The sequence below is a fragment of the Dama dama genome, chromosome 20 (genome assembly GCF_033118175.1).
Source record: "Dama dama isolate Ldn47 chromosome 20, ASM3311817v1, whole genome shotgun sequence".
Taxonomy (NCBI): Eukaryota; Metazoa; Chordata; class Mammalia; order Artiodactyla; family Cervidae; genus Dama; species Dama dama.
In genome coordinates, this window is record NC_083700.1 from 97,828,541 (window position 1) to 97,856,076 (window position 27,536).

A 27,536-nucleotide genomic window follows, 5' to 3' on the forward strand; every position below is an offset into this window, starting at 1 on the left:
TGAGAAATACCTACTTTCTGCTCAGTTTTGCACTAAAAAATAAAGTCTATTTTAAAAAAAAAAGTTAAACAGATACCTGCCATATAGTGTAATAATTTTTCTTCTAGGTATACCCAAGAGAAATGAAAGTATATATCTATACAAAAACTGAAACACAAACATTCAGAGTAGTTTTATTTGTAATAACCAAAGACTAGGAATAACCTAGATGTCTCTCAGCAGATAAATGGATAAATGAAAGTGGTCTTTCCATACAGTGGAGTACTAGTCAACAATTAAAGAAATGAACCTTGCTATTGATACAGACTTGGATGAATCTTTAAGTAAGTATGCTGAAAAAATAAACCAGACAAAAAAGGGTACATGTCATAGTAGCTCCATTTATGTAAAATTCTGGAAAATACAAGCTAATCTGTAGTGACAGAAAACAGATCAGTGTTTACTTGTAATTCAAGGAGAGGCAAGGAGAAACATGAATTGGAACCTAAATATGAGCATTTTGTTATAGATCAGTTATCCCTCAGTAAAGCTATTAAAAAGAAACTTTAAAAATTAGGAATGTTATTAACTAGCATTTTTTGGAAGACAGTTGTGTTGTAGTCTCTAAATACTTGCATTGTATATTTTTGTTATTTAATCCTACAGTAACACTCTGAGGCAGTTCTTATCTCTGATTATAGATGAGAACACTAAGGATAAGGCTGAATTAAAATGTCCATTTCTGATCACACCTTGACTTCAAATTATACTACAAAGCTAGAGTAATCAAAACAGCATGGTACTCAGTGGAGGAAAGAAAAAATAGGACTCTCTTAATGTTAGTATCCTTTGTTAGTAGTGACGATTTTAACAACCCACTCCAGTATTCTTGCCTAGGAAATCCCAAGAACAGAGGAGCCTCGTGGGCTATAGTCCAGTTCAATTCAGTCGCTCAGTCATGACTGACTTTTCAACCCCATGGACTGCAGCACACCAGGCCTCCCTGTCCATCACCAACTCCAAGAGCTTACTCAAACTCATGTTCATTGAGTCAGTGATGCCATCCAACCAGCTCATCCTCTGTCTTCCCCTTCTTCTCCTGCCTTCAGTCTTTCCCAGAATCAGGGTCTTTTCAAGAGTCAGTTCTTCACATCAGGTGGCCAAAGTATTGGAGTTTCAGCTTCAACATCAGCCCTGCCAATGAATATTCAGAACCAATTTCCTTTAGGAAGGACTGGTTGGATCTCCTTGCTGTCCAAGGAACTCTCAAGAGTCTTCTCCAATACCACACTTCAAAAGCATCAGTTCTTCAGCACTCAGCTTTCTGTATAGTCCAACTCTCACATCCATACATGACTACTGGAAAAACCATAGCTTTGACAAGATGGACCTTTGTTGGCAAAGTAATGTCTCTGCTTTTTAATATGCTATCTAGGTTGGTCATAACTTTTCTTCGAAGGAGCAAGCATCTTTTGATTTCATGGCTGCAGTCACCACCTGTGGTGATTTGGGAGCACCAAAAAATAAAGTCTCTCACTGTTTCCATTGTTTCCCCATCTATTTGCCATGAAATGATGGGACCGGATACCATGGTCTTAGTTTTCTGAATGTTGAGTTTTAAGCCAACTTTTTCACTCTCCTCTTTCCCTTTCATCAAGAGGGTCCTTAGTTCTTCACTTTCTGCCACAAGTGTGGAGTCCTCTGCATATCTGAGGTTATTGATATTTCTCCTGGCAATATTGATTCCAGCTTGTGCTTCATCCAGTCCAGCATTTCTCATGATGTACTCTGCACAGAAGTTAAATAAGCAGGGTGACAATATACAGCCTTGACATACTCCTTTCCTGATTTGGAACCATTCTGTTTTTCCATGTCCAGTTCTAACTGTTGCTTCTTGACCTGCATACAGATTTTTCAGGAAGCAGGTCAGGTGGTCTGGTATTCCCATCTCTTGAAGAATTTTTCATAGTTTGAGGTGATCCACACAGTCAAAGCCTTTGGCATAGTCAATAAAGCAGAAGTAGATGTTTTTCTGGAACTCTCTTGCTTTCTTGATGATCCAACAGATGTTTGCAATTTGATCTCTGGTTCCTTTGCCTTTTCTAAATCCAGTTGAACATCTGGAAACCCACAGCTCACATATTATTGAAGCCTGGCTTGGATAACTTTGAGCATTACTTTGCTAGCTTGTGAGATGAGTGCAATTGTGTGGTAGTTTGAATATTCTTTGGCATTGCCTTTTTTTGGATTGGAATGAAAACTGACCTTTCCAGTCCAGCAGCCACTGCTGAGTTTTCCAAATTTACTGGCAAATTGAGTGCAGCACTTACACAGCATCATCTTTTAGGATTTGAAATAACTCAACTGGAATTTCATCACCTTCACTATCTTTGTTCGTAGTGACGCTTCCTAAGGCCCACTTGACTCGCATTCCAGGATGTCTGGCTCTAGGTGAGTGATAACACCATCATAGTTATCTGGGTCATGAAGATCTTTTTTGTATAGTTCTTCTGTGTATTCTTGCCACCTCTTAATATCTTCTGCTTCTGTTAGGTCCATATATTTTTGTCCTGTTTTGTCTGTTAGGTCCATATATATTTTGTCATTTCTGTCCTATATTGTGCCCATCTTTGCATGAAATATTCCCTTGGTATCTCTAATTTTCTTGAAGAGCTCTCTAGTCTTTCCCATTCTATTGTTTCCTCTATTTCTTTGCATTGATCACTGAGGAAGGCTTTTTTATCTCTCCTTGCTATTCTTTGGAACTCTGCATTCAAATGGGTATATCTTTCCTTTCCTCCTTTGCCTTTCGCTTCTCTTCTTTTCACAGCTATTTGTAAAGTCTCCTCAGTCAACCATTTTGCCTTTTTGCATTTCTTTTTCTTAGGGATGGTCTTGATCACGGCCTCCTGTACAATGTCATGAACCTCCATCCATAGTTCTTCAGGCACTCTTATCAGATATAATCCCTTGAATCTATTTGTCACTTCCACTGTAAAGGGATTTGAGTACACTGCACTTTAAATCAAACACTATGGATTTAAGACTGGGTCTTACCAGTTGGTTTATCTTAGGCAAGCCTTAATCAGAGAGCTACTCCTCCCATCATAACTGTCCTATGAAATGATACTAATCTATTTACTTTACTGGATTACAATAAGATATAAATAAAGTGCAATATGGAGTACACATTACATCTGATTAAAAATAAGCTATGCCTGGAGAATCCCATGGACAGAGGAGCCTAGTGGGCTACAGTCCATGGGATTGCAAAGAGTCAGACACGACTGAAGCAACTGAGCAGGCACACGAATTCTTCATTGGCTTCCCTCGTGGCTCAGTGGTAAAGAATCCACTGGCCAGGTGACACGGGACTGATCCCTGGGTCAGGAAAAGGAAAAAAAAAAAAAAAGCTGTGTTGGAGCAACATCCTAGAAGGAGCAAAACCCCAGACACTGAAACCTCAACCACAGAAGTCACTCTAGGTATCTTCAGCTCACTCTAGGTATCTACATATATCAACACCTGGAGGAATAGTTTAAATAAAGATTTTATGAGGACAACTTAAAAATTAGTTACATAATTTCTGCAACACAGAAAACCAACTGCCCAGATAAAACCTCTTGGTTTAGAATAACTAATGATAAAATTCAGTCTGTTATCATGATAAAAACTGTTAGCAAATAGGAAGACATGGAAACTTCCATGGAAACTTCCTTAATCTGATAAAGGTTACCAATAAAAACTTACATTAAACATCAAACTAAATGCTGAAAGTTTGTTGTTGGTGGTGATAGTTATTTTTCCAAGATAATTGAAAAAGAAAGGAATGCTACTTATCACCATTTTTATTTGACTTTGTGCTAGAGGTGCAAACCAGTATAGAAAGGAAGAGAAAAGAAAAGGTATAATGATTAGAAACAAAAACAAAAACTCCCATTATTTGTAGAGGATATGAATGTGGAGGTAGGAAATCCAAAAGAATCTATAGATACATTATTCAAATTAGTGAATTTAGCAAGGTTACTGGATAGCAGTTTAATACACAATAATCTGTTATACTTTGATAGACCAGCAGTTAGAAAATGGAATGGTAAAATACAATGTACAACAGCATAAAATTTCAAACATTTAGAAATAAATCTGACTAAAGATATAGATGAGGCTGTCAGGAAAACTATAAAAACTTTATTGAGAGAGCAATAATCACGAAAACACTGATTAATCAGACTTTGTCAAGTTTTCCACTCTATAAAAGGCACTAAGAAAATGAACAGGCAAGACACAGACAAGTAGAAAATATCTGACAAACATATCTGCTAAAGGACCTGTATCCAGAATATACAAAGGACTCCTAAAACACACTTTTTAAAAAAACCACACAACCCAACTTTTTTAAATGGTCAAAAGATTTGAACAACTACTTCACAAAGGAAGATATAGATATGATTAATGAACACATGAAAAAGTGCTCAACATCATTACTTATTAGAGAAATGTAAATGAAACCCATAATGAGATACCACAATGCACTCACTAGAATGGCTAAAATTAAAAAGACTGACATGACAAAGTGTCGGCCAACAAGTGAGCAACTGGAACTTTCATATAAATGCCAGTGGGAATAACCATAAACAAACTGATGAATTTCAAAATTATATAATCAATTATAATCTCTGTATTCTTTGACCCAGTAATTCCACTCCGAGGTATTTATCCGAGAGAAATTCAAAAAAACATCCACACACTCTTATATAGAAATGCTCACAGCAGCTATAGTCACAATAGCAAAAAAGCTGAAAAAGCTAAAATGTTATTCAAAGAAGAATGGACAAATGGTGGTCTAGTCATACAATCAAATACTTCTTGGCATTAAAAAGAAATGAACTACTGATACACATAATAATATAACAAATCTCACAAATATAATGCTCAATATAGATACATGTTACATAACCCCATTTATATGATGTTCTAGAACAGGAAAACCAATCTAAGGTGAAAAATATTAAAACAGTGGTTGGCTTTTGTCAGGTGGGGGACCTGATAAAAAGCCACCTGAGAGAAATTTTTGGAGACTTGAAAATATTCTGTATCATGATACCCATGGACTACACTATAGTATTACTATTGATACATTTAACAGTGTTCTTACTGTTGTTGTTTAGTCAATTAAACTCTTCTGTGACCCCATGGACTATAGCCTGGTAGGCGCTGGAGCGGTGGCTGCACGGTGCTGGAGCCACTTTGAGGAGATACCCCCGTGTCCAAGGGCAGAGGAGAAGCCCCAGCAAAATGGTAGGAGGGGCAGAATCGTGTTTAGAATCAAACCCCATACCCGCCAGAGACACTCAGAGGGCTCAAACAAATTTTGTGCACACCAGGACCCAGAGACTCCATAGAGACTGAGACAGAACTGTGTTTGAGTGTCTCCTGCAGAGGTATGGGTCAGCAGTGGACTGCTGCAGGTGCGGGGTCTCTGAGTGCAGTAGACCTGGGTATGGCATAAGCCCTCTTGGAGAGGTCGCCATTAATCCCACCATAGAGCCGCCAGAACTTACGGAGGACTGGGGAAACAGACTCTTGGAGGGCACAAACAGAACCTTGTGTGCACCAGGACCCAGGAGAAAGGAGCAGTGACCCCACAAGAGACTGACCCAGATTTGCCCGTGAGTGTCCAGGAGTCTCTAGTGGAGGCGTGGGTTGGCCGTGGCCAGCCACAGGGTTGGGGGCACTGAGTGCAGCAGTGCATGCATGGGACCTTTTGAAGGAGGTTGCCATTATCTTCATTACCTTCACCATAGTTTGGCCTCAGGTCAAGTAACAGGGAGGGAACACAGCCCCTCCCATCAACAGAAAGTTGGATTAAAGATTTACTGAGCATGCCCCATCAGAACAACACCCAGTTTCCCCCTCAGTCAGTCTCTCCCATCAGGAAGCTTCTATAAGCCTCTTATCCTTCTCCATCAGAGAGCAGACAGAATGAAAAGAATGAAAACCATAATCACAGAAAACTAACCAATCTGGTCACATGGACCACAGCCTTGTCTAACTCAGTGAAACCATGAGCCATGCCATGTATGGCCACCCAAGACAGATGGGTCATGATGGAGAGTTCTGACAAAACGTGGTTCACTGGAGAAGGGAGTTCCAGAAAAACATCTGCTTTATTGACTATGCCAAAGCCTTTGACTGTGTGGATCACCTCAAACTATGAAAAATTCTTCAAGAGATGGGAATACCAGACCACCTGACCTGCTTTCTGAAAAATCTGTATGAGGGACAAGAAGCAACAGTTAGAACTGGACATGGAAAAACAGAATGGTTCCAAATCAGGAAAGGAGTATGTCAAGGCTGTATATTGTCACCCTGCTTATTTAACTTCTGTGCAGAGTACATCATGAGAAATGCTGGACTGGATGAAGCACAAGCTGGAATCAATATTGCCAGGAGAAATATCAATAACCTCAGATATGCAGAGGACTCCACACTTGTGGCAGAAAGTGAAGAACTAAGGACCCTCTTGATGAAAGGGAAAGAGGAGAGTGAAAAAGTTGGCTTAAAACTCAACATTCAGAAAACTAAGACCATGGTATCCGGTCCCATCATTTCATGGCAAATAGATGGGGAAACAATGGAAACAGTGAGAGACTTTATTTTTTGGTGCTCCCAAATCACCACAGATGGTGACTGCAGCCATGAAATTAAAAGATGCTTGCTCCTTCGAAGAAAAGTTATGACCAACCTAGATAGCATATTAAAAAGCAGAGACATTACTTTGCCAACAAAGGTCCATCTTGTCAAAGCTATGGTTTTTCCAGTAGTCATGTATGGATGTGAGAGTTGGACTATACAGAAAGCTGAGTGCCGAAGAACTGATGCTTTTGAAGTGTGGTATTGGAGAAGACTCTTGAGAGTTCCTTGGACAGCAAGGAGATCCAACCAGTCCTTCCTAAAGGAAATTGGTTCTGAATATTCATTGGCAGGGCTGATGTTGAAGCTGAAACTCCAATACTTTGGCCACCTGATGTGAAGAACTGACTCTTGAAAAGACCCAGATTCTGGGAAAGATTGAAGGCAGGAGGAGAAGGGGAAGACAGAGGATGAGCTGGTTGGATGGCATCACCGACTCAATGGACATGAGTTTGAGTAAGCTCCTGGAGTTGGTGATGGACAGGGAGGCTTGACATGCTGCATTCCATGGGATTGCAAAGAGTCGGACATGACTGAGTGACTGAACGAACTGTACTTTCCGTCATACCATAGTCACTTCTACTTGAGCCTAAGTGTTGGTTAGTTTGGACAAAAGAGACTAGTTTAGAGACTATTGGGGATAGTAACCAAGATAAGCAGTAAGGCGAGCCTAAACTGAAGTAGTCGCTGTAGAATTAAAAAAGGAAATGGCCCACAACTTGTGTTTTTGCCATTCCCTTTACTATTTTTCTATCACTTTTCCTTGGTTCTATCATAGGAATTTTTACTGTGTATTATCTGTTTACATATCTCTGTCTTTTTAGATTATAATATACTCAAGGACTGTGTCTAATTTTGCATCTTTATTGCTCAACTTTATCACATTGTTCAGAAGGTGTTATTTGATTGTTTGCTTGACGGAGTGAATGAGTAGATAGATTATAGAACCATTTTTGGAGAATTTTGTAAACTGTGTATGTAGGAGGCATGGAAGAGAACAGGTTGTAGAATGTCCGACCAGAGTTCAACACTGAATGACTAGCCTGTTTTCTTTAGTAGGGTCTTAAAAATCAGAGGAGCATAATTTTAGGGGGAAAGATGAAGAATTCAGTTTAGAACATGTTAAGTGACTTCCTCAGGAGATGTTCAGCAGGCAGCTGCAAATGTAGACCCGGAGCCCAGAAGATTTTGAGAGATATACTTTTGGGTGTTCCAGCACAAAGTAACCATTAAAATTACCTGACACTATCCTAGTTCTCACCGTCACTTCTCTTCTATAAATAGCTTTTAACAGCTAATCTCTCTGCTTCTGTTCCAGCCTCTCAATTCATTCTCTACATTATCCAGAATGATCTTCTTCAAATGTAGATCTAATCATGATATTGACTTATTTTAAGTAATCTTTTAATGATTCCTCCTTGTTTTCAGAAAAGAATCAACACTATTTACCTGTTACATTTATAATCTCATCCCTTGCTACCTCTTTGGGCACATTTCTCCATCCTCTTCTTTATACTCTACCCTTCAGCCCTGGTAACTCAGCTGGTAAAGAATCCACCTGCAGTGCAGAAGACCCCAGTTCAATTCCTGGGTCGGAAAGATCCCCTGGAGAAGCTATAGGCTACCCACTCCAGTATTCTTGGGCCTCCCTGTTGGCTCAGATGGTAAAGAATCTGCCCACAAGATGGGAGACCTGGGTTCGATCCCTAGCTTGGGAAGATCCCTGGAGGGGGGGCATGGCAACCCACTCCAGTATTCTTGCCCAGAGAATCCCCATGGACAGAGGATCCTGGCAGGCTATAGTCCATGGGGTTGCAAAGAGTCGGACATGACTGAGCGAGTAAGTACTTCAGCCATATTAAACTGCTCAAAGTCCCATGTAGAGGCCACCATTATAGAACGGATGGTGGAGGTGGTGGTGATACTGCTACTAATAGCAATGCTTTTTTCAACAAATGTCAAGATTCTGCCAGTCCTTATTTTAAGCAATTTATATATAATAATAGCTAAAACTTAATGTAGCACATACCATGTCACAGCAAAGAGCTTAACAGTTTGCCACATCAACCAGGGAGGGGTATCTTCTAGGTTCAATTAAACATTCAGACTCAAGACCATAATAGGCAAAGAAAAAGACTGTAATAGACTACACTTCACATTAGTCTGGGCTTCCCTAATAGCTCAGTTGGTAAAGAATCCGCCTGCAATGCAGGAGACCCGTTTCAATTCTTGGGTCGGAAGATCTGCTGGTGAAGGGATAGGCTACCCACTCCAGTATTCTTGGGCTTCCCTTGTGGCTCAGCTGGTAAAGAATCCACCTGAAATGTGGGAGACCTGGGTTCGATCCCTGGGTTGGGAAGATCCCCTGGAGAAGGGAAAGGCTACCCACTCAGTATTCTGGCCTGGAGAATTCCATGGAATGTATAGTCCATGGGGTCACAAAGAGTTGGACACAACTGAGCGACTTTCACTCACTCACTCACTGACATTAATCTGCTCAAAAGTATATAGGACATTTCAAAACCTAACTATGAAGCTACAGTAGTCAAAACAGTGTGGTATTGGCATACAGACCAATAGAATAGAGTGTAGAACCCAGAAATAAATCTTCATATATGTGGTCAAATGATTTTTGACAGGGGTGCCAAGACCATTCAGTGGGGAAAGGACAGTTTTCAACTATTGGTGCTGGGAAAACTGGATGTCCATGTGCAGAAGAAGGAAGTTGGACTCTTACCTAATACCACATATAAAAATCGATTCAAAAATAGATCAAGGACCTAAATGTAATACCTAAAACAATAAAAGGGCTACCCTGGTGGCTCAGATGGTAAGGCATCTGCCTGCAATGCAGGAGACCTGGGTTCGATCCCTGGGTCAGGAAGATCCCCTGGAGAAGGAAATGGCAACCCTCTCCAGTACTGTTGCCTGGAAAATTCCATGGACGGAAGAGCCTGGTAGGCTACAATCCATGGGGTTGCAAAGAGTTGGACACAACTGAGTGAACTTCACTTCCTTCCTCCCTCCCTCCCTCCCTTCCTTCCTTTCCTCCCTGCCTCCCTTCCTTCCTTCCTTCCTTCCTTCTGTCTTTCTTTCTTACTTCTAAAAAACAATAAAACTCTTAGAAGAAATCATGACAAAAGCTCTGTGGCAGTGTATTTGGCAGTGATCTCTTTGATATGATACCAAAGGCACAGTTAATAAAAGAAATTGGATTTCATGAAAACTAAAAATTTTGTACATCAAATTACACTATCCATAAAGTAAAAAGGCAATGCCCAGAATGGGAAAAAATATTTATAAATCATATATCTGATAAGGAATTAATATCCAGAATATGTAAAGAACTCCTAAAACCTAACAACAAAAGAGCAAACAACTTCATTCAAAAATAGGCTAAAGACTTAATAGACATTTCTCCAAAGAATATATACAAATAGTTAATAAGCACATTAAAAAAAGCTCAGCATCACTAATCATTAGGGAAATGAATGTAAATCAAAACTGTCTTGAGATAGCACTTCATACCCAGTAGGATGGCTATTACTTTAAGAAACAAAACCCAGAAAAAACAAGTGTTAATGAGGATATGGAGAAATTGGGACACTTGTATACTGCTGGTAGGAATGTAAAATGGTACAGCTGCTATGGAAAACAGTATGGAGTTTCCTTTAAATTATTTAAAATTGAATTACCATATGGCTCAGCAATTTCACTTCTGGGTGACATATACCCCAAAGAATTGAAAATAGGGTCTCAAAGAAATATTTGTTCACCCTTATTTATAGCAGCATCATTCACTATAGCTAAAATGAAAAAGAGGGACTTCCTTGGCAGTCCCATGGTTAAGACTGTGCTTCCACTGCAGGGGGCACAGGTTGAACCCCTGGTTGGGTAACTAAGATCCTGTATGCTGTATGACTTGGCCAAAAAATAGAAAAGCAAAAATGATGGATGAGTGGACAAACAAAATGTGGTAATACAGAAAATGGAATGTCATTCATACTTAAAAAGGAAGTAATTCTACAATATGCTATAGCATATTCATATTATATTCATATCATTCATATTATAATATGAATGAACCTTGAGGACATTACATGTGTGCTAAAATCTCTTCAGTCACATCCAACTCTTTGAGACTCTATGGACTGTAGTCTGCAGGCTCCTCTGTCCATGGGATTCTCCAGGCAAGAATACTGGAGTGGGTTGCCATGCCCTCCTCCAGGGGATCTTCCTGACCCAGGGATCAAACCCACATCTCTTATGTCTCCTGCATTGGCAGGCAGGTTCTTTACCACTAGCGCCGCCTGGAAGCCAATATGCTATATTATGAATGAACCTTGAGGACATTATGCTAAACGAAATAGCCAGTCCCCAAAAGACAAATACTGTTTGATTCCACTTACATGAGGTACTTAGAGTAGTTATAATCATAGAGACTCAAAGCAGCATGGCAGTTGCCAGGGACTTGGAGGAGGGAAGAATGGAGAGTTATTTTACAAGATGTAGTGAGTTATGAGGATGAATGGTGATAATGTCTGTGCAACAATGTGAAATGTATTTAATACCACTGAAATGCACACATAAAAATGGCTAATATGAAGTGGTATGTGTATTTTAGCACATTTAAAAGAAAACCAAGTGTACAGGATAGGATCCAAAGCTTGCCAGCAAGACAGCATTAGGCATTCTTCTTCAATTAGTTTGTAGCAGTTTATAGCTGTTCCGGAGCTATTCTTTACCCTCATTCTTCTAGGTGATGCTCAAGTGTAAAGAAATGATATCCACATTGAACAGGTCTAGTAGGTGCCCTGACTTAAAAGGCTTATGTCCCAAAGGAGTCAGTATCTCTTATAGAAGTTCCATAGGCATAGTAAGCAGGGTTCCCATAACGGCTGTGCCAAGTTAAAAAAGTCACCGCTCAAGGGAGCCCTAAGATTTGGCATAAATTAGGTATTTATAATTCTTCCAGTTCTAACCAATCAGGTGTCATTTTTAGCCATAATGTTGCTTAGGAACATAGTTGGCATTCTACCTTTATCAGGTTTTCAGGGGAACATAGTTAAAATTTTAATCAAAGGTCAAAGTCTCTTGAAGAAAGGTACTTTTGTTAACCCTTTAACCACATACATATTAATCCATTTATACCTCACTGCAGGCTGCTTTGGTGGCTTAGCAGTAAAGAATGCATGGTTAGATCTCTGGGTCAGGAAGATCCCCTGGAAGAGGGCATGGCAACCCACTGCAGTATTCTTGCTGGGAAAATCCCATGGAAAGAGAAGCCTGATGGTCTACAGTCCATGGGATTGAAAAGAGTCAGACATGACTGAAACAACTGAGAAAACATAAATATCTATATCTCACTACAACAAAATAGTATTATTATCCCTTTTTACAGATGAGGAAACTGAAGTGCAGAGAAGTAATTTACTCAAGGTCACACAACTATTAAAAGATGCTAGAACATGAGCCCAGGCAGTATGACTCCAGCATGTACACTCTTAATCATTGTGTTAGGCAGAATAATAGCTTTCCAAAGATGTCTACATCTCAGTCATCTGGAAATGGCAACCCACTCCAGTACTCTTGCTTGGAAAATTCCATGGATGGAGGAGCCTGGTAGGCTACAGTCCAGGGGTAGCAAAGAGTCAACACAACTGAGCGACTTTCCTTCCTTCCTATATTATGAGATAAGGAGGAATTAAGATTACAGAGAGGGTTAAATTTACTGATCAGCTGGCCTTGAGTTGAGGAGGTTATCTTGGATTATTCAGGTAGTCCCAGTGCAGCCACAGTAGTCCTTATAAGAGAAAGAGGGAGGCAGGAGATTCAGTATCAGATTGATACAATGGAGATGCAGCCCTTACTAAGGCTGAAGATGAAGGAAGGGGCCACCAGCCAAGGAAAAGCTGAAAAAGGCAAGAAAATAGATTTTTTTCCCTCTAGCCTCCAGAAGGGATGCAGCCTTGCAGACACTTTTTTTGGCTGTGCCGAGTGGCATGTGGGATGTTAGTTCCCCAACCAGGGATCAAACTCACCTTCCCTACAGTGGAAGTGCCTGAGTCTTAACCACTGGACTGTGAGGGAAGTCCAGTAGACACTTTGATTTTAACCTAGTGAGGCCCGTTTTGGACTTCTGTTTTCCAGAACTGTAAGATAATAAATTTGTGTTGTTTTAAGCCACCAAGTTTTTGGTAATTTGTTACAGCAGCAATAAGAAACTAATATGATCACTATACTATCCTGCATCTCATATTATACTTCTTGCTGTCAGGCCTTCCCACAGGCTGGTTTGCTTCTGCATATGCCATTCTATCTCCTTCCCCTACTTCTGGCCCTCTCTTCAGTCTAGATTGTTGTTTCACCCTTGCATTTCCATCTTACTCTGTGGCACTTCTGACATTACTTCTCAGGTAATATAGATCTTAGCTACCTGTCCGCCTCGTTTTCACTTTCAAGATTTAACTCAAATATCACTACTGCCTGAAAGTCTTCTCTGAACTACAGCCCCTCAGCCTGGACTAGTTATTCCTGCTCTGTTTTCTGTAATAGCATTTGCCAATCTTTGTCATAATATTTACTTTCTCAGTTATAAATGTTTACTTGTCTGCTCTCCCACTAGACACTGTTTCTTCTCATCTTAGTATCTTTGGTACCCAGCCTAGTACCTAGCACATTTTAAGAGCTTAAATAAAGTTTGATGAATGAATCAATGAGTTATTCTATCTCTTAGAATTGCTGTTGGAATATTATATTTATCCTGAGCTTGAAAATCTTCTTTTTCTTCATTAGAGTATGAAAAATAAGAAAAATAGCTCACTATGGTGGCCATTAAAAATAGAGTAATAACCCTGATGATCTGAGATTCATCTTTTTCAACATTCATTGTAGATGATCATTAAGTTTTAGTGCTATTTCCCTAGATAATAGGGAAATTTCCATTGTCCCTTCAATTTTGCATGAGAATAAAGTCAAATATTTTACCTGGCAAAACGTTTTGCATATTGGGATTCCACGTGTGGTCTTACTTAGACCTTTGAGCCATAGAAACTTCTTTGGCTCTTATCTTTGTGGACCTTCTAGATTTTTATCTTTCAGCTACCGCTCAGGTAAGAGTATCTCCATTCACCTTCCAGGAATCTTCACTTCCATGTCTACAAAAACATTCTATAGCCTTCTTCTTCACTGTATTCTTGGTCTTGAGAGTCCCTACATGAAACATAGATGAACTCTTGAATCTTAACCTGGCTTATACAGGAGAAAACGTCACCTGACTTTTTTGTTGTTTCTCCTACAGGCTCCTCAGTAAGCAAGTTTGCTGACTCACAGAAGGCAGCTTTTCTTTTCCTTGATGTCTGTAACTTTTGAGTTCTGGTGTGCTATAATTCTGAGGCAAGGCCTGAATAAATTGAACTTTAGCTTAGATCATGACTGTTTTATAACCAAATTTAAACTCAGTTTAAAGAAAAGAAAAATAAATTACATTACACAGAGCATGAGAACCCATAAAAGCACAATCCACAATTTAGATATTCCAAAGGTGATTCTGGGAATCTTTCTAAAGAAGTATACATGAGGAGGAACATTCTGTTTTGCAGTTTTGTTCCCTGCCTTTGGGGATGAAGCAGCAAAGGAGTTAAAAGCCATATGAGAATAATGGGCACAAGGGAAAGCTGGCCAATTGATGGGATTGTACAGTAAGAATGTAATTTTCATTCAGAAGAGTTGCTGACATTAGAGATTTTTCCAGTGAAGAATGGCTCTTGGATCCAATGGATGATGTGAATGCATTTAGAACCCTGAATGAAGGCTTAATGAGAATGTCTTCTATTTGATTGGTGTTTGTATGGAATCAGATTACTGTAGAATGTGGAAAAATGGTTTGCTCAGTTTCTAAACAAAATGAAAAGCATTGTCCTAATTGAATTTGTTTTGACATTCTTGCTGCCCCACACAGGTCAAGCTGCAAGATGGAACAAAAGAATAAAGCTAGAGGGTAATGTGAGGCCTTGACCAGAATGCTGTAAATGTTAGGAATGGTGTTCTTACTAGCATATGAAACCTTTAAATAAAGAATGTTATGAGGGATATGCATTCGTCTCCATATTAAAAAGGCCATGTTGGAAATAAAATGTCATGGAGTTTAGGAAAAAAATGAGGATTAAGATCTCCTGAAAACTAGCCTTTTGATTGCTGCTAGAATTTGATTTTATGGGCCTCTCTGGTGGGTCAGACGGTAAAGAATCCGCGTGCAATGCGCGAGATTCGGATTCAATCCCTGGTTCAGGATGGTCCCCTGGAGAAAGGAATGGCAATCCATTCCAGTATTCTTGCCTGGAGAATTCCATGGACAAAAAAGCTTGGTGAGCTACAGTCCATGGGGTTACAAAGAGTTGGACATGATTGAGCAACTAACATACACATACTATACTTATGCATAGACATTTTTCTTTAAATCATTTGAGGTTAGGGCTCAGCTCAAAATGAAGGGGCCTTTAGATATTGTAATAAAGGAGTTAACTGCAGTTATAGTTGGAATACTAACATAATAATATTTTTGTAGTATTACAGTATATGTGCTCAGTCGCTCAGTCATGTCTGACTCTTTGCGACCCCATGGACTGTAGCCTGCCAGGCTCCTCTGTGAAATTTTCCAGGCAGGGATGCTAGAAATCTCGTGGACAGAGAGGCCTGGTGGGCTGCAGTCCATGGTGTCACAAAAGAGTTGGACACAACTTAGTGACTAAACTACTACACCACCAGACATTAGTGTAAATGCTACATATTAACTCATTTTAGTAGAATTTCAGTGTATTCTGGTGTCTTGATTCAGGCCATACAACTCAAAGAAGTAGCCAGAAGCTTTTCCTCTTGGAAAAAGATATATGGGTAATTTTAATGCTTTAATATAAATCTGAATACTATTTTGAAGACTTTTCAGAAATAAACATCTCTTCACTCAATATTGTGGTTGATCAGCAATGGCTGTGGGTGTCCTTTTCCTTTTCCACTGAAAAGCAACTCTTGTTTAATTTTCTGTTTTTTGGGTTTTTTTTGTTAGTTTTCTGTTTTTCCCCATTGATGTAGACTACTAAATGCAGTAGGGTAATTTCTGGAAATCATTTTATAATTATATATTGTCCTTTTCTCTGTTCAAATGAATAACCCAGGCAGTAGTTATTGGCCTATAAGCTCCTTTTTGGCAACATGTATACCTTGTATATATGCACATTGTTTTTGCAGAGAACTGCTTAAGAGATGTGATTTTTTCCAAGTTGTGTTCAGTTCTGTGAAGTGAGAAGCAGGCATCTGATCTGCAGTTCTGAATAGGTTGGTTGTCCATCAGTATATAGACAGCTTATTCCATAAGTCTTCTGCTCCACAGAGGGGCTGGGGTAGGGGGAATGAATTTATCATTTTTAAGTGATTATGCTTTATGCATATTAGATGTATAAATGAATTTTCCAGACAAATCCTTCCCGTTTTATTTTCTTCTACATAAAATGTTTCTAAAATAACAAAAGAAAGATAATTCAGTCTTTTAAAATATACATGTAATCCCCTTAATAGAGATCCAAGTAGAAGAATACTGGTAAACTAGGTAATGCAAGGGTATCTCTAAGTGAATGCCTGGGCTTGGGAAGGCTCATTATTCTGTAACTGTGTTGCTGGCACAGATGGAGAGCGGAGACCATTGCCTTCTGAAACTGGTGCTGAGAAGGGCCTGTGGCTGCTCTTTAGAGGTTAATACAAGGAAACCCTCTTGATTTGCCAGAGGAGTCTGGGAGGGGAGCAGATGGCCACAAGAAGGGCCCTCCAGCTTACTCAGCTGCTCTGAGAAGCTTAGGGTGACCTCTCTAATACAAACAAACCAAATAGCTCTCAGGGTAATGGGGCAGCATCATTTATATTCCCAAATAACAATACTGCTCCTCACTTTGCAATCTCTCGCACCCTCATCCACTGTGTGGGTGCCATCTGCTTCTTATAAACTTATGTAGGCTGGTTGGGATTGCTATTGACTGATATCTCTGGGAAATGTGTTCTTTACTAATTACTTTCGTATGAATCTGATAGGCATATAAGTATTATGTCTGTTTGCATAATTAAGAAACTGAGGCAAAGAGGAATTGAGGGGCATTGGAATTAGAACCCAAGCACCTTGGTTCCTCAGCTCAGTGTATAATAGAATGAGTCCATAGAGCCATTCCAGCGCGCTTGTTAAGCAGTAGTTATCCAGCTTTTGAATAAGGTTTTCTAGAAGGGAAATTAGTTATTTTGAGGATGTCACTTTCACAGTTTTAAGCCTTTGTGTGACTACCATTTTGCTAAATGACAGGAAAAAGAGTGGCTTCTAGTATACTGCTATAGCCTTCCAGGAAATAGGAATTAAGTGAAAAGATCTAATTTATACTATATAGTTTCATCAAAACCAAATTTGTTCAAGAGAAAAGTGTTCCGGTGCAAAGAAGTTACCTAGTTTGTGTGTGTGTGTGTACTTAAACTGACTATAAGAAAAATTATTCTTTTTGTGAACCACTGCTCTCCTTTTCCCTGCCATTGGCTAAAACTACATTCATTTTCAGCATTAGCACCTGCTCAAGGGTCTGGTGAATCAAAAGAGCAATGAGCAAAGTGGTTTTAATTGCCCAAGCTTTACTAGAGGCGTTTTTGCACTCAGAAACACAAAAGACTTTGAATGGTGTCAGAGGGCTATCCTGAGAAGTGCTTTCCTTTAGAACTTTCAGATGATTCACTCCCTGTGTTGAGATATTGTCTTGTATGGATGAGTTCATGAGCCCATCTTCCTTCCAACTGGGAGAGTATCACAAGCACTTGTCAGTTTCAGTTGCCTTTAACAAGTGCCCAGGAAATCAGGCAAACATTAGAGTTTACTGACTTGTCATTAGTGCATCTTTGTATAGCACTGTGCTTGCTAATTACTTTTATAAAATTCTGTATACATAATTTTAACTGCATAGTTGTATTCAGTACGACTTATTGTAGTAAAGAGTACAGGCTCTGGGACCAGACTACCTGGTGCAAAACCCACTTCAGCCTTTCACAGGCTGTGTGATGTTAGATAGTTTCCTTTACTGTCTGAGCCTCAGTTTCATCATCTGAGAAAGGGGGGGACTAATACACAAACCTAACTTGTAGAGCTGTTGTGAGGATTTAGTTAGATAATACATGGAAAGTACTTAGAATACTCTCACACATAGTGAGTATCCAATGATTGTTAGCTAATGAAACTTCACATTTTATATTTTAGAAAATGGGTTGAGGGCCTGGTGCACTGGGAAGACTCAGAGGGATTGGGTAGAGAGGGAGGTGGGAGGGGGGATCGGGATGGGGAATACATGTAAATCCATGGCTGATTCATGTCAATGTATGACAAAACCCACTACAATATTGTAAAGTAATTAGCCTCCAACTAATAAAAATAAATGAAAAAAAAATGGGTTGAAGATTGGCAGAAGCATAACAGGTGTCCATATGAGGCATAAATATGAATTATGGAAAATAATATCAATGTTTCACTATTATTAGCTTGTATTCAAATTATTGTTGCTTTATTCACCATCCCAGTAAAACTGTTTAATTATTGGCTGATTTTATTTTATTATAAAATCAGGAATTTCATAAGCATGCTTAATTCTCTGTGAATCATGAATGTGGATGTATAAATTAAAGATTCAGTTTAGTGTTCATTTATTCATTCATCCATAAACAAATACTTATGAAGCTCTTAAAATGTGCCTGAGATGAAAACATAGGATGAAAAAGACAACCCCTGTTTTCAAGGAGTTCACAATCTAAAGGGCAAAGGGAAATATAAAAACTATTAATTTCACTGATATCAAGTGCTATAAAAGAGATATGGCTTATAAAAAAAGTAAGAGTTCAGGAAGCATTTAGGACTTCGCTGGAGGTCCAGTGGTTAAGACTCCACACTCACAATGCAGGGGGCAGGGGTTCTATCCCTGATTGGGAAAGATTGCACATGTTGCACCATCAAAAAAAAAAAAACGAGGAGAAGCATTTGATTCTCTAAGGATATCAAGGAAGATTCCCCAGAGTAAGTATCATTTGAGTTGAGAATTAGGATAAGGAGGTTTTCCCCATACCAGGGGAAAACATTGCATAGTCAAGAATCTGCAAGTAGTTTAGTATGTTTAGTGCACTGAGAAGTGGCAGGAAGCAAGTCTGAAGAGATAAAAATAGACTGCATCATAAATTTGAACTTTATCCTACTATCATTTGAAAGATTTTAAGCAAACATTTTTATAAATTTTTTTTTCTATGCCAGATTCTGTGTTAGATACCAAGACTATGAAATGAATAGGTCACAGTTTAGTAGGAATGCCATGATTTAGGAAGATCATTCTGTTCATGTTATGGAAGATGAGAGGGAAATAAGACTAGGAGGCAGGAAGATTAGTTAATCCAAGTAGGAGATTATTATGATCTTGGTCTGAGGCAGTGTTAGGGGAGTTAAACGAGAGTGTCGTGGTCCAGGCGAGGGTTGGAAAAGGATTTCCAGACATGAGACAGAATGAGAGGGAAATTAAGTTTATTAGAATGGGAGATACTATTAGAACAGCAGGCCAGCTCAAGGGAGAACCAACACTGAACAGGGATCCTTGCTGCTGCCGCTAAGTCGCTTCAGTCATGTTCGACTCTGTGCGACCACAAAGACGGCAGCCAACCAGTATGCATGCATGTATGCTAAGTCGCTTCAGTCGTGTCCGACTCTGTGCGACCCCATGGACAGCAGCGCACCAGGCTCCTCTGTCCACAGGATTCTCCAGGCAAGAATACTGGAATGGGTTGCCATTTCCTTCTCCAGAACAGGGATCCTTAGTCCACTTTTATACCCAGGGTACAAGGAGTGGGATAGGGGTCTTGCGGGTCATTTGCTGATTGGATGAGGCACATATTCTCTGTGGGGGAAGAGTAAGGCAAATACCTTTTTCCTGTGTGCAGTAGGAGGAGATACAGGTTATACTGCTCAGGAGGACCTGAAATCTGTTAATAGTTACAACATGGGGGAGGGAAGGACGATAAGGATCTGGTTTTTCCATTCCTGCATTCCAAGACCTCCTTGGTTTTATCTACTCTTTCGTCCTTGGGTCACCACAGAGAGGGACTGGAATGGAGAGATACTTAGGCGGCAGAATCTGCAACATTTAGTGACCCTCTTGGGTATGGAGCATCGGGAGGAGCTAGGCTGCATCCCAGAGCCCTGGCTCCTGTCTGCTTCTCCAGCCTCGTTGTATTCCCCTTTCCACCCCCACCCCCGTCCCTATTGGCTTTCCAGTTGCTGGTCTTCTTCCCATTCTCTGAACATTCTGTGTTCCTCTTGGCCTTTGCACCTCTGCATAGTCTTCCTTTGCCCTTTGCAAATGCACTTTTTTTTTTTTCTAGCTGGAGTCATCTTTACCATTACTCTGCCATTCCCCATCCTTTTGCCTATTAATTCTGATTTATTCTATAAAATTCTGCTCAAAATGTTATTTCCTCAAGTAACCCATCCCTTACCACTCCCATCCCTAAACCAGGTCATGTCTCCCATATTATATACATGACTTAGTGACTGAACAACAATCATTCTGTACTTTTTCACAATTAGAACTAAATAATTACCTGTGGATTTAGTTGTTAAATATGTCTTCCCAGCTGGACTGTGTTATTGTTGTTGTTCAGTTGCTAAGTCATGTCTGACTCTTTGCAACCCCATGGACAGAAGCATGCCAGGCTTCCCTGTCCTTCACCAACTCCTGGAGTTTGCTCAAATTCATGTCTGTTGAGTCGGTGATGCCATCCAACCATCTCATCCTCTGTCTCCCCCTTTTCCTCCTGCCCTCAGTCTTTCCCAGCATCAGAGTCTTACAATGAGTTGCTTTTCACAACAGGTCCCCGAAGCTACATAAATACTATAAACTCAGGGGTTGTTTGGTCTTTTTATAGATGTATCCTTGGGATCCAACATAGCAGATCTTAAATAGTTATTAGTTTAATGAATGAATTACTCTTAAGATACCTTTAGAAAGAGAAGAAATTAACATATTTTTATGTTTTGGGTCTTTGAATTTCTTGTAGTCGCTTAGATAAGATATGTGCTGTCTTACACATGGATTACCAGATTGAATCTGACCAGGGAGACCACATTTTGCATATTCTCTGCCATTTGTCCCTGTTAAGGGACATTTTTTTTTATCAGTTTGCAAATTTAGTATCATAGTAGCTGACCATATACAAGCAAAGGATGAAAATTGAGTTAGTAAAAAAAATTAAGGACAGTACCCAGCATCATTCTGATTTTCCTAAGCTAGGAAAATGAAATTAGTGTTTGGGGAACACTATAATAGAAATAAAATGTGATTGTTAGGAGCATAGACTCTGAAGCCAGACTGCCTGGGTTCAAATCCTAGCTCTGCCACTTACAGGCTGTATAACGTTAGGCAACTTAAATAATTTCTCTAAGCCTCAGTTTCCTTACCTACAAAAAATGGGGGTAATATAACTAAACATATAACATTGTGGTAGGGTTAAATGATGTAATGCTTATGAAAGAACACATGGTAAGTGCTCAAAAACTGTTAGTGACGAAAAATTATTTTCTTTTTAAAGCAAAAGAAGCAATTTGGATTTATTCAAGAAGTATATTAATTTGAGGGAAACTCCACAAATTTATTTTTCATAGGTTTTAAAGCCTAAAATGTTTCAGAATTGAATTTGCAGTCATTTTAATTTCTGTTATCACGACTGTAATCATATAATAAAATTGGGGCAAACTGCGTAACTTCTGTGAGCCTATTCCTCATCTGTGAAATTTTTATCTGATGAAATTATTAGTCGATTCTGTGTAAAATGCTCTCTTGTAAACTAAACTGTAAGCTCCACAGGCACAAATGTTAAAGTTTCTTCATTTAATAGGATTCAGTTTTGCAACTGGGACACCAGATAGAGTTTCATATGGAAGTGATATTTGAGCTAAGCCATGAAGAACATAGGATTTCCTTATTTGGGAAAGGAATTTTATTTATATTTTCCATAGTTATAAAACTGATTGATCCTTAACACTTTCTGTTTAGTCCAAGGTTGGGTCCAGCCCATACCCTGGATTCCCCAGCTGTGATACTGCTAAAGAAATGTTAAGTAAACAGTTACATTTCCATTTCCACTTATGCCACTATTTAGTTTAGAAGGCAGGGGAATAAGAAGTCTTTAAGCCATGAGCCATTCCTGAATTTTTAACAATTTCTTGCTAATATTGATGTTTTCAGAGCTCTTGTTGCACATTTAAGCATGACATGTAAGCAAGACTGCTTATAAAAAAAAAAAAAATAACAACTGAGTTTGTTAGGGGCCTATGAGACCATTTCAGCACACTTTTTGAATCTTGTCTCATTCCTAAATGGCACTTGGAGCATGTTGAAGGTAAGGAAAACATGGTACACTTATAGGATAACATGCTTGTAGGGAGCTAACCTCATAGCAGGTGTTTAGTTCAGCTTTTTTCCTGGAAGCTGAGATGTCAGAACCATTGTGATATGTAATGAAGAAAGTGCTGCAGTACAATTTTATTCTAAAATTTCTAAACAGTGTAGAGGCCAGCTAGGGAAGGTGCCTCAGCCATAGGACAGTAAGTTGAAATTTGTTCAAATCTTTTTTCTCAAGGCAGAGCTAGCTTTGTGACTTGGGGATGGGTTGGAGGGATGCAGTACTTGTAAAACTAAACAAGAAGTCCTTGAAAGTAGGTAGTACATTCAGGCTCACTCATTGTTAAAGCACTTGAGTCCCCAGCCACCACGACGGGCTTCTCGTTGCAGTGGTTTCTCTTCTTGCAGAGCATGGGCTTTAGGGCGTGCGAGCTCAGTAGTTGTGACATGCAGGCTTAGTTGCCCCACTAAAATTTTAATTCCTGGGTCAGGGATCAAACCTGTGTTCCCTGCACTGGCAGGCAGATTCCTAACCACTGGACCACTAAGGAAGTCTCTTATTCAAGCTTCTTGATTAAACTTTTTGAGATTATGAAAAAAGGTATGAAATGTCCCCCCAGAAGAATGTACATACGTACAAACAAAAGTTTTCTTATTAGTTCTGGAGGTCCATAGACTTCAGGGTAAGGTCTCTTTTTCTAGATTTTGTGTTCCTTAAGAACTGTACCTAGATTTCATTGACCTTTGACAGAGCCTGCTGTGTATGTGGGAGATACTCAGCAAATAGTTTCTGAATTGATGAACTGGAATGCAAAATGAAAATCTTCAAGTTTCTTACTAGAGAATCTCTAAACCTGTCTTCTTTGTTTCCTTAGGCTTCCATCTCAGTGGCACAGTAACGGAACCAGCCACTACTTCTGAACCAGCAGTGACTTATAAAGTTGCCATCAGTTTTGATCGGTGCAAAATCACCTCAGTGACATGTGGCTGTGGGAACAAAGACATATTCTACTGTGCTCATGTGGTAGCACTCTCACTCTACAGGATCCGTAGACCAGATCAAGTCAAATTGCGTCTTCCTATCTCAGAAACCCTTTTCCAGATGAATAGGGACCAGCTACAAAAGTTTATTCAATATTTAATCACGGCACACCACACTGAAGTTCTTCCTACCGCACAGAAATTGGCAGATGAGATTCTGTCCTCCAACTCTGAAATCAACCAAGTAAATGGTAATTGTACAATATTTTTGTTGCTAAAAAATCTATTTTGTTGCTTTATTGCATGTTTAGAGGTTGGGATACTTTTGCCATTGCAATCACTTATTCTATGCAATCGGTTTATTCTATCCAAACTATTTATTAACTCTGTTTCTTAAAGCCATCCAGTTGTCCACCTCATAAAGTTTGGGCAAAAATGACAGAGAATGTTAGAGTTATAAATTAAACAAGTTTGTGGACCTCATGTGTCCATTTAATCCTTGCCTCTAGGAGCCTGGACTATTCAGGAGTGAAAAAAAACATAAAATAATTAATGTCATTCAGTGAAATGAAATGGATATCAGAATTCCTTAACATTTCAGGATGCTGCATAGCACCATGGTTATTCTAAAGAATGTCTGTTTGCATTGTGTTTATGAGCTATATAATGGATGGAGAGAGATACGATGTTCACTTATTCATTCAAGAAATGTATGTTGAGTACCTGCTCTGTGCATGTGATAGTCCTGATTGTTGAGGGCATAAAACAGACATGGTTCCTGTCTTCAGATATCTTACAGTATAGTAGAAAAGACAGCTAAGTCTGAAATAAGTGCTTGCTTTTGTTATGAAACCAGGTTGTAGATAATCATAGGAAACTGTTGAAGAATTTTGAGAAGAGGAGCTATATGAGCCAATTTTTTCATTTTGTTGGTTGGGTCCTACTACTATACATGAGAACCTTATGTATGTTTATATATGTTAATTCATTTAGTTTTCAAAACTACCCTGTGAGGTAGATATTATAACCATTTTGTAAATAAGGAAATTATTTATAACCGAGGCTCACCTGACTTCAGAACTCAAGTTTTTTATACCTCTCTATACTTCCTTTCTGTTTTTAGAATATAACTTTGGTATTAGTGCGAACAAGGCAGTGAGATTAGGTTGGCCTGTATATTATTATCGTCTATGTGCTAAAGGGCCTGCCTTTCCCAGTTGCCCAAGAGAACTAATCAAGTCCTACATACAACCTCACCACTTCTCAGAAATAAAGAGAGTCAGACAAGCTTCCAGGAACTCTTGCTGACTATCAGAAATAATCTTCTGTTGCTTTATGCTCAAAATTATAGTGTTTACATGATGCATGCATGCATGTTAAGTCACTTCAGTCGTGTACGACTCTGCAACCCTATGAACTATAGTCCGCCAGGCTCCTCTGGGGGTTTTTCCGGGCAAAAATACTGGAGTGGATTGCCATGCCCTCCTCCAGGGATCTCTTCCCCACCCAGGGATCGAACCTGTAACTCTTATGTTTCGTGCAGGAGGGTTCTTTACCACTAGCGCCACCTGGGAAGCCCATTTATGTGGTAACTGAGCTCTATTTGAGAGATACTGTTAAAGAGTAGCTTTCTAAAGGGGCTTCCCTGGTGGTTCAATGGTAAAGAATCACCTGCCAATGCCTCAATGGTAAAGATTCTGCCTGCCAATGCCAGAGACACAGGTTCCATCCCTGATCCAGGAAGATCCCACATGCCTGAAGCAACTAAGCCCATGTGCCGCAACTGTTGAGCCTGTGCTCTAGAGGGAGCCGCAACTACTGAAGCCCCTGCTCCACAAGTCCACACACCGAAACCATAGAGTAGCTCCCACTTGCCGCAACTAGAGAAAAGCCCATACAGCAATGAAGACCCAGCACAGCCAGAAATAAATTTAATAAATAAATAAAAATAAAATTATAAAACTCTAGTTCCTCTTCACTTTCTGCCATAAGGGTGGTGTCATCTGCATATCTGAGGTTATTGATATTTCTTCTGGTAATTTTGATTCCGGCTTGTGCTTCATCCAGCCTGGCATTTCACATGAGGTACTCTATATATAAGTTAAATTAGCAGAGTGACAATATACAGCCTTGATGTACTCCTTTCCCAATTTTAAACCAGTCCATTGTTCCATTGTCCAGTTCTAACTGTTGCTTCTTGACCTGTTACTACAGGTTTCTCAGGAACCACGTAAGGTGGTCTGGTATTCCCATCTCTTTAAGAATTTTCCACAGTTTATTGTGGTCCCCACAGTCAAAGGCTTTTGCATAGTCAATGAAGCAGAAGTAGATGTTTTTCTGAAATTCCCTTGCTTTTTCTATGATCCAGGGTACTATGCTAAGTCTCTTTAGTCGTGTCCAACTTTTTGCGACCCCATGGACTGTAACTTGCCAGGTTCCTCTGTCCATGGCACTCTCCAGGCATGAATATTGAAGTGGGTTGCCATTTCCTCCTCCAGGGGATCTTCCTGATTCAGGGATCGAGCCAGTATCTCTTGCATCTCCTGCATTAGCAGGCGGGTTCTTTACCATTAGCGCCACCTGGGAAGTCCTTCTATGATCAGAAGGATGTTAGCAATTTGATCTCTGCTTTCTCTCCCTTTTCTAAATCCAGCTTGTACATCTGGAATTTCTCAGTTCACGTACTGTTGAAGCCTAGCTTGAAGGATTTTGAGCATTACCTTGTTAGCATGTGAAATGAATGCAAGTGAAATGAGTGCAGTGTAGTTTGAACATTCTTTGGCATTGCCCTTCATTGGAATTGGAATGAAAACTGACCTTTTCCAGTCCTGTCCTATAGCCACTGCAGGGATATGTATAAAAAGTACTTAGACACTGTCATGTAGGAAGCACTCAATAAATGGCTGTTTTTAACAAATATTGAAGGATGAAAGGTGTATATTTGTTTTTCTTTGCCACTTTCAGTTTACAGAAGTAGTATAGGATATATTATTTGCCCACCTGGGTTTTAAATCTAGATGGTCAATAGGACATGCATTTATTCATTCTATAAATATTAATTCAATGCTATAATGATCCAGGCACTGTGAGGTACAAAAATGAATCCCTACTCTACTCTTTAAAAGCTTCAATGTAGTTGGGAGTATATGAGACAAGCCCAATGCTAATGTAAAACAAAATGCAACAGGTCTTTAAGAGAAGTAATAATAAAGTACTAAGAAGAGAGTTACTATATTACTATCATGCATATGAGTATGAAGGGCATATTTTTGACAGGTGAGGTGTATGGGGTATCCCCTCCTGCCAAGTAAACTAAGTAGGATGTGAATTTCGGCAGTGTTAGCCTCTCTCTATACTATTTTATGGTTTTCCTTTCTCACTGCAGCCCTGACTATAGAACTGAGGCAGTACTGACAATGAGAAGTAATGCTTTTTGGCCAAAGAACAGGTTGTGGGGAAAGGAAGGGAAGTAAAGGAAAAAGCATTAAGTAAAGTCATCAGGAAATGTCATTGACTTCTGGGTACACTAAGTTTCTAGTTGAAACATAGCATAAGTATAGGAAAGACAAGGCTAGAAATGAAAGAGCCTGAACAGGGAGGGCCCTAAATGCTAAGCTAAGTTCCAACTTCATTAGTTTATCACTGAAGACTTCTGAGCAGGGAAGGGATATGATCAGAACTGTGTTGAGAATAACACATTTGAAGAAAAGTAGCATATAGCAGATTGCATAAACTGGTTGCTCCTAATGTTAATTAGTATTTGTAGAATAAATATGAGTCCTCCTGATTTCCTGGATGATAAGATGCACTGAAAAAGCATGGCAGAAGAGCACCATTCTCTGCAGACCTGGATTTCATTTAAATGAGGCTTTCATATAGGAGGACAAGAAGAAAGGTAGATTGACTGATGAAACATGACATGAATTTGTAACCGATTGCACAACCACACATAGAGAGTATTGACTTATACTGTAAGACTATATTGACTTACAGTCTTTTGTCACTTGGAGACAGGGTTCTAAAAACTTATCACAGGACTCAGTCTTTGAGAAAGTGAGAGAAGATTCAGTTTTCATTCCACAAATATTTCTTAGGTGTCTGTCACATTACCAGAACTGAGTTACAGATGATTCAACTGTGAGCAAGGAGCTAACAGGCTACTAGGGGAGAGGGATGTGTAAATAACTAACACTGTGTTTTAAGTGATGTCATTGAGGTGAGCTCAGGAAGGAAAGATATTCTGAGTGTAAATTTATAAAATTATATCATCCTGTATATAATCCTGCCTGTGCTTTAGGTACCAAGTTTCCAGAAATTTAGAATTGTTGACTCCATTTGAGAAGCTACAATTTTATAGTGAATTTTAAAAAGAGAAATTTTTATTTTCTAAGAAAGTATTTTTTTAATTTTAAGATAATATGTGTGTTTTAAGGC

At 39.4% G+C, this 27,536-nt stretch overlaps 1 protein-coding gene across 1 annotated transcript in view; it reads left to right on the forward strand.

Annotated features, from left to right (window-relative positions):
• Nucleotides 1–27,536, forward strand: part of ZSWIM5 (zinc finger SWIM-type containing 5) — a 163,504-nt gene that overhangs the window by 86,480 nt on the left and 49,488 nt on the right. Inside the window, exon 2 of the mRNA XM_061122068.1 lies at nucleotides 22,997–23,353. Within this exon, the coding sequence (XP_060978051.1) occupies nucleotides 22,997–23,353 (357 nt within the window). The remainder of the gene's footprint in view (nucleotides 1–22,996; nucleotides 23,354–27,536) is intronic.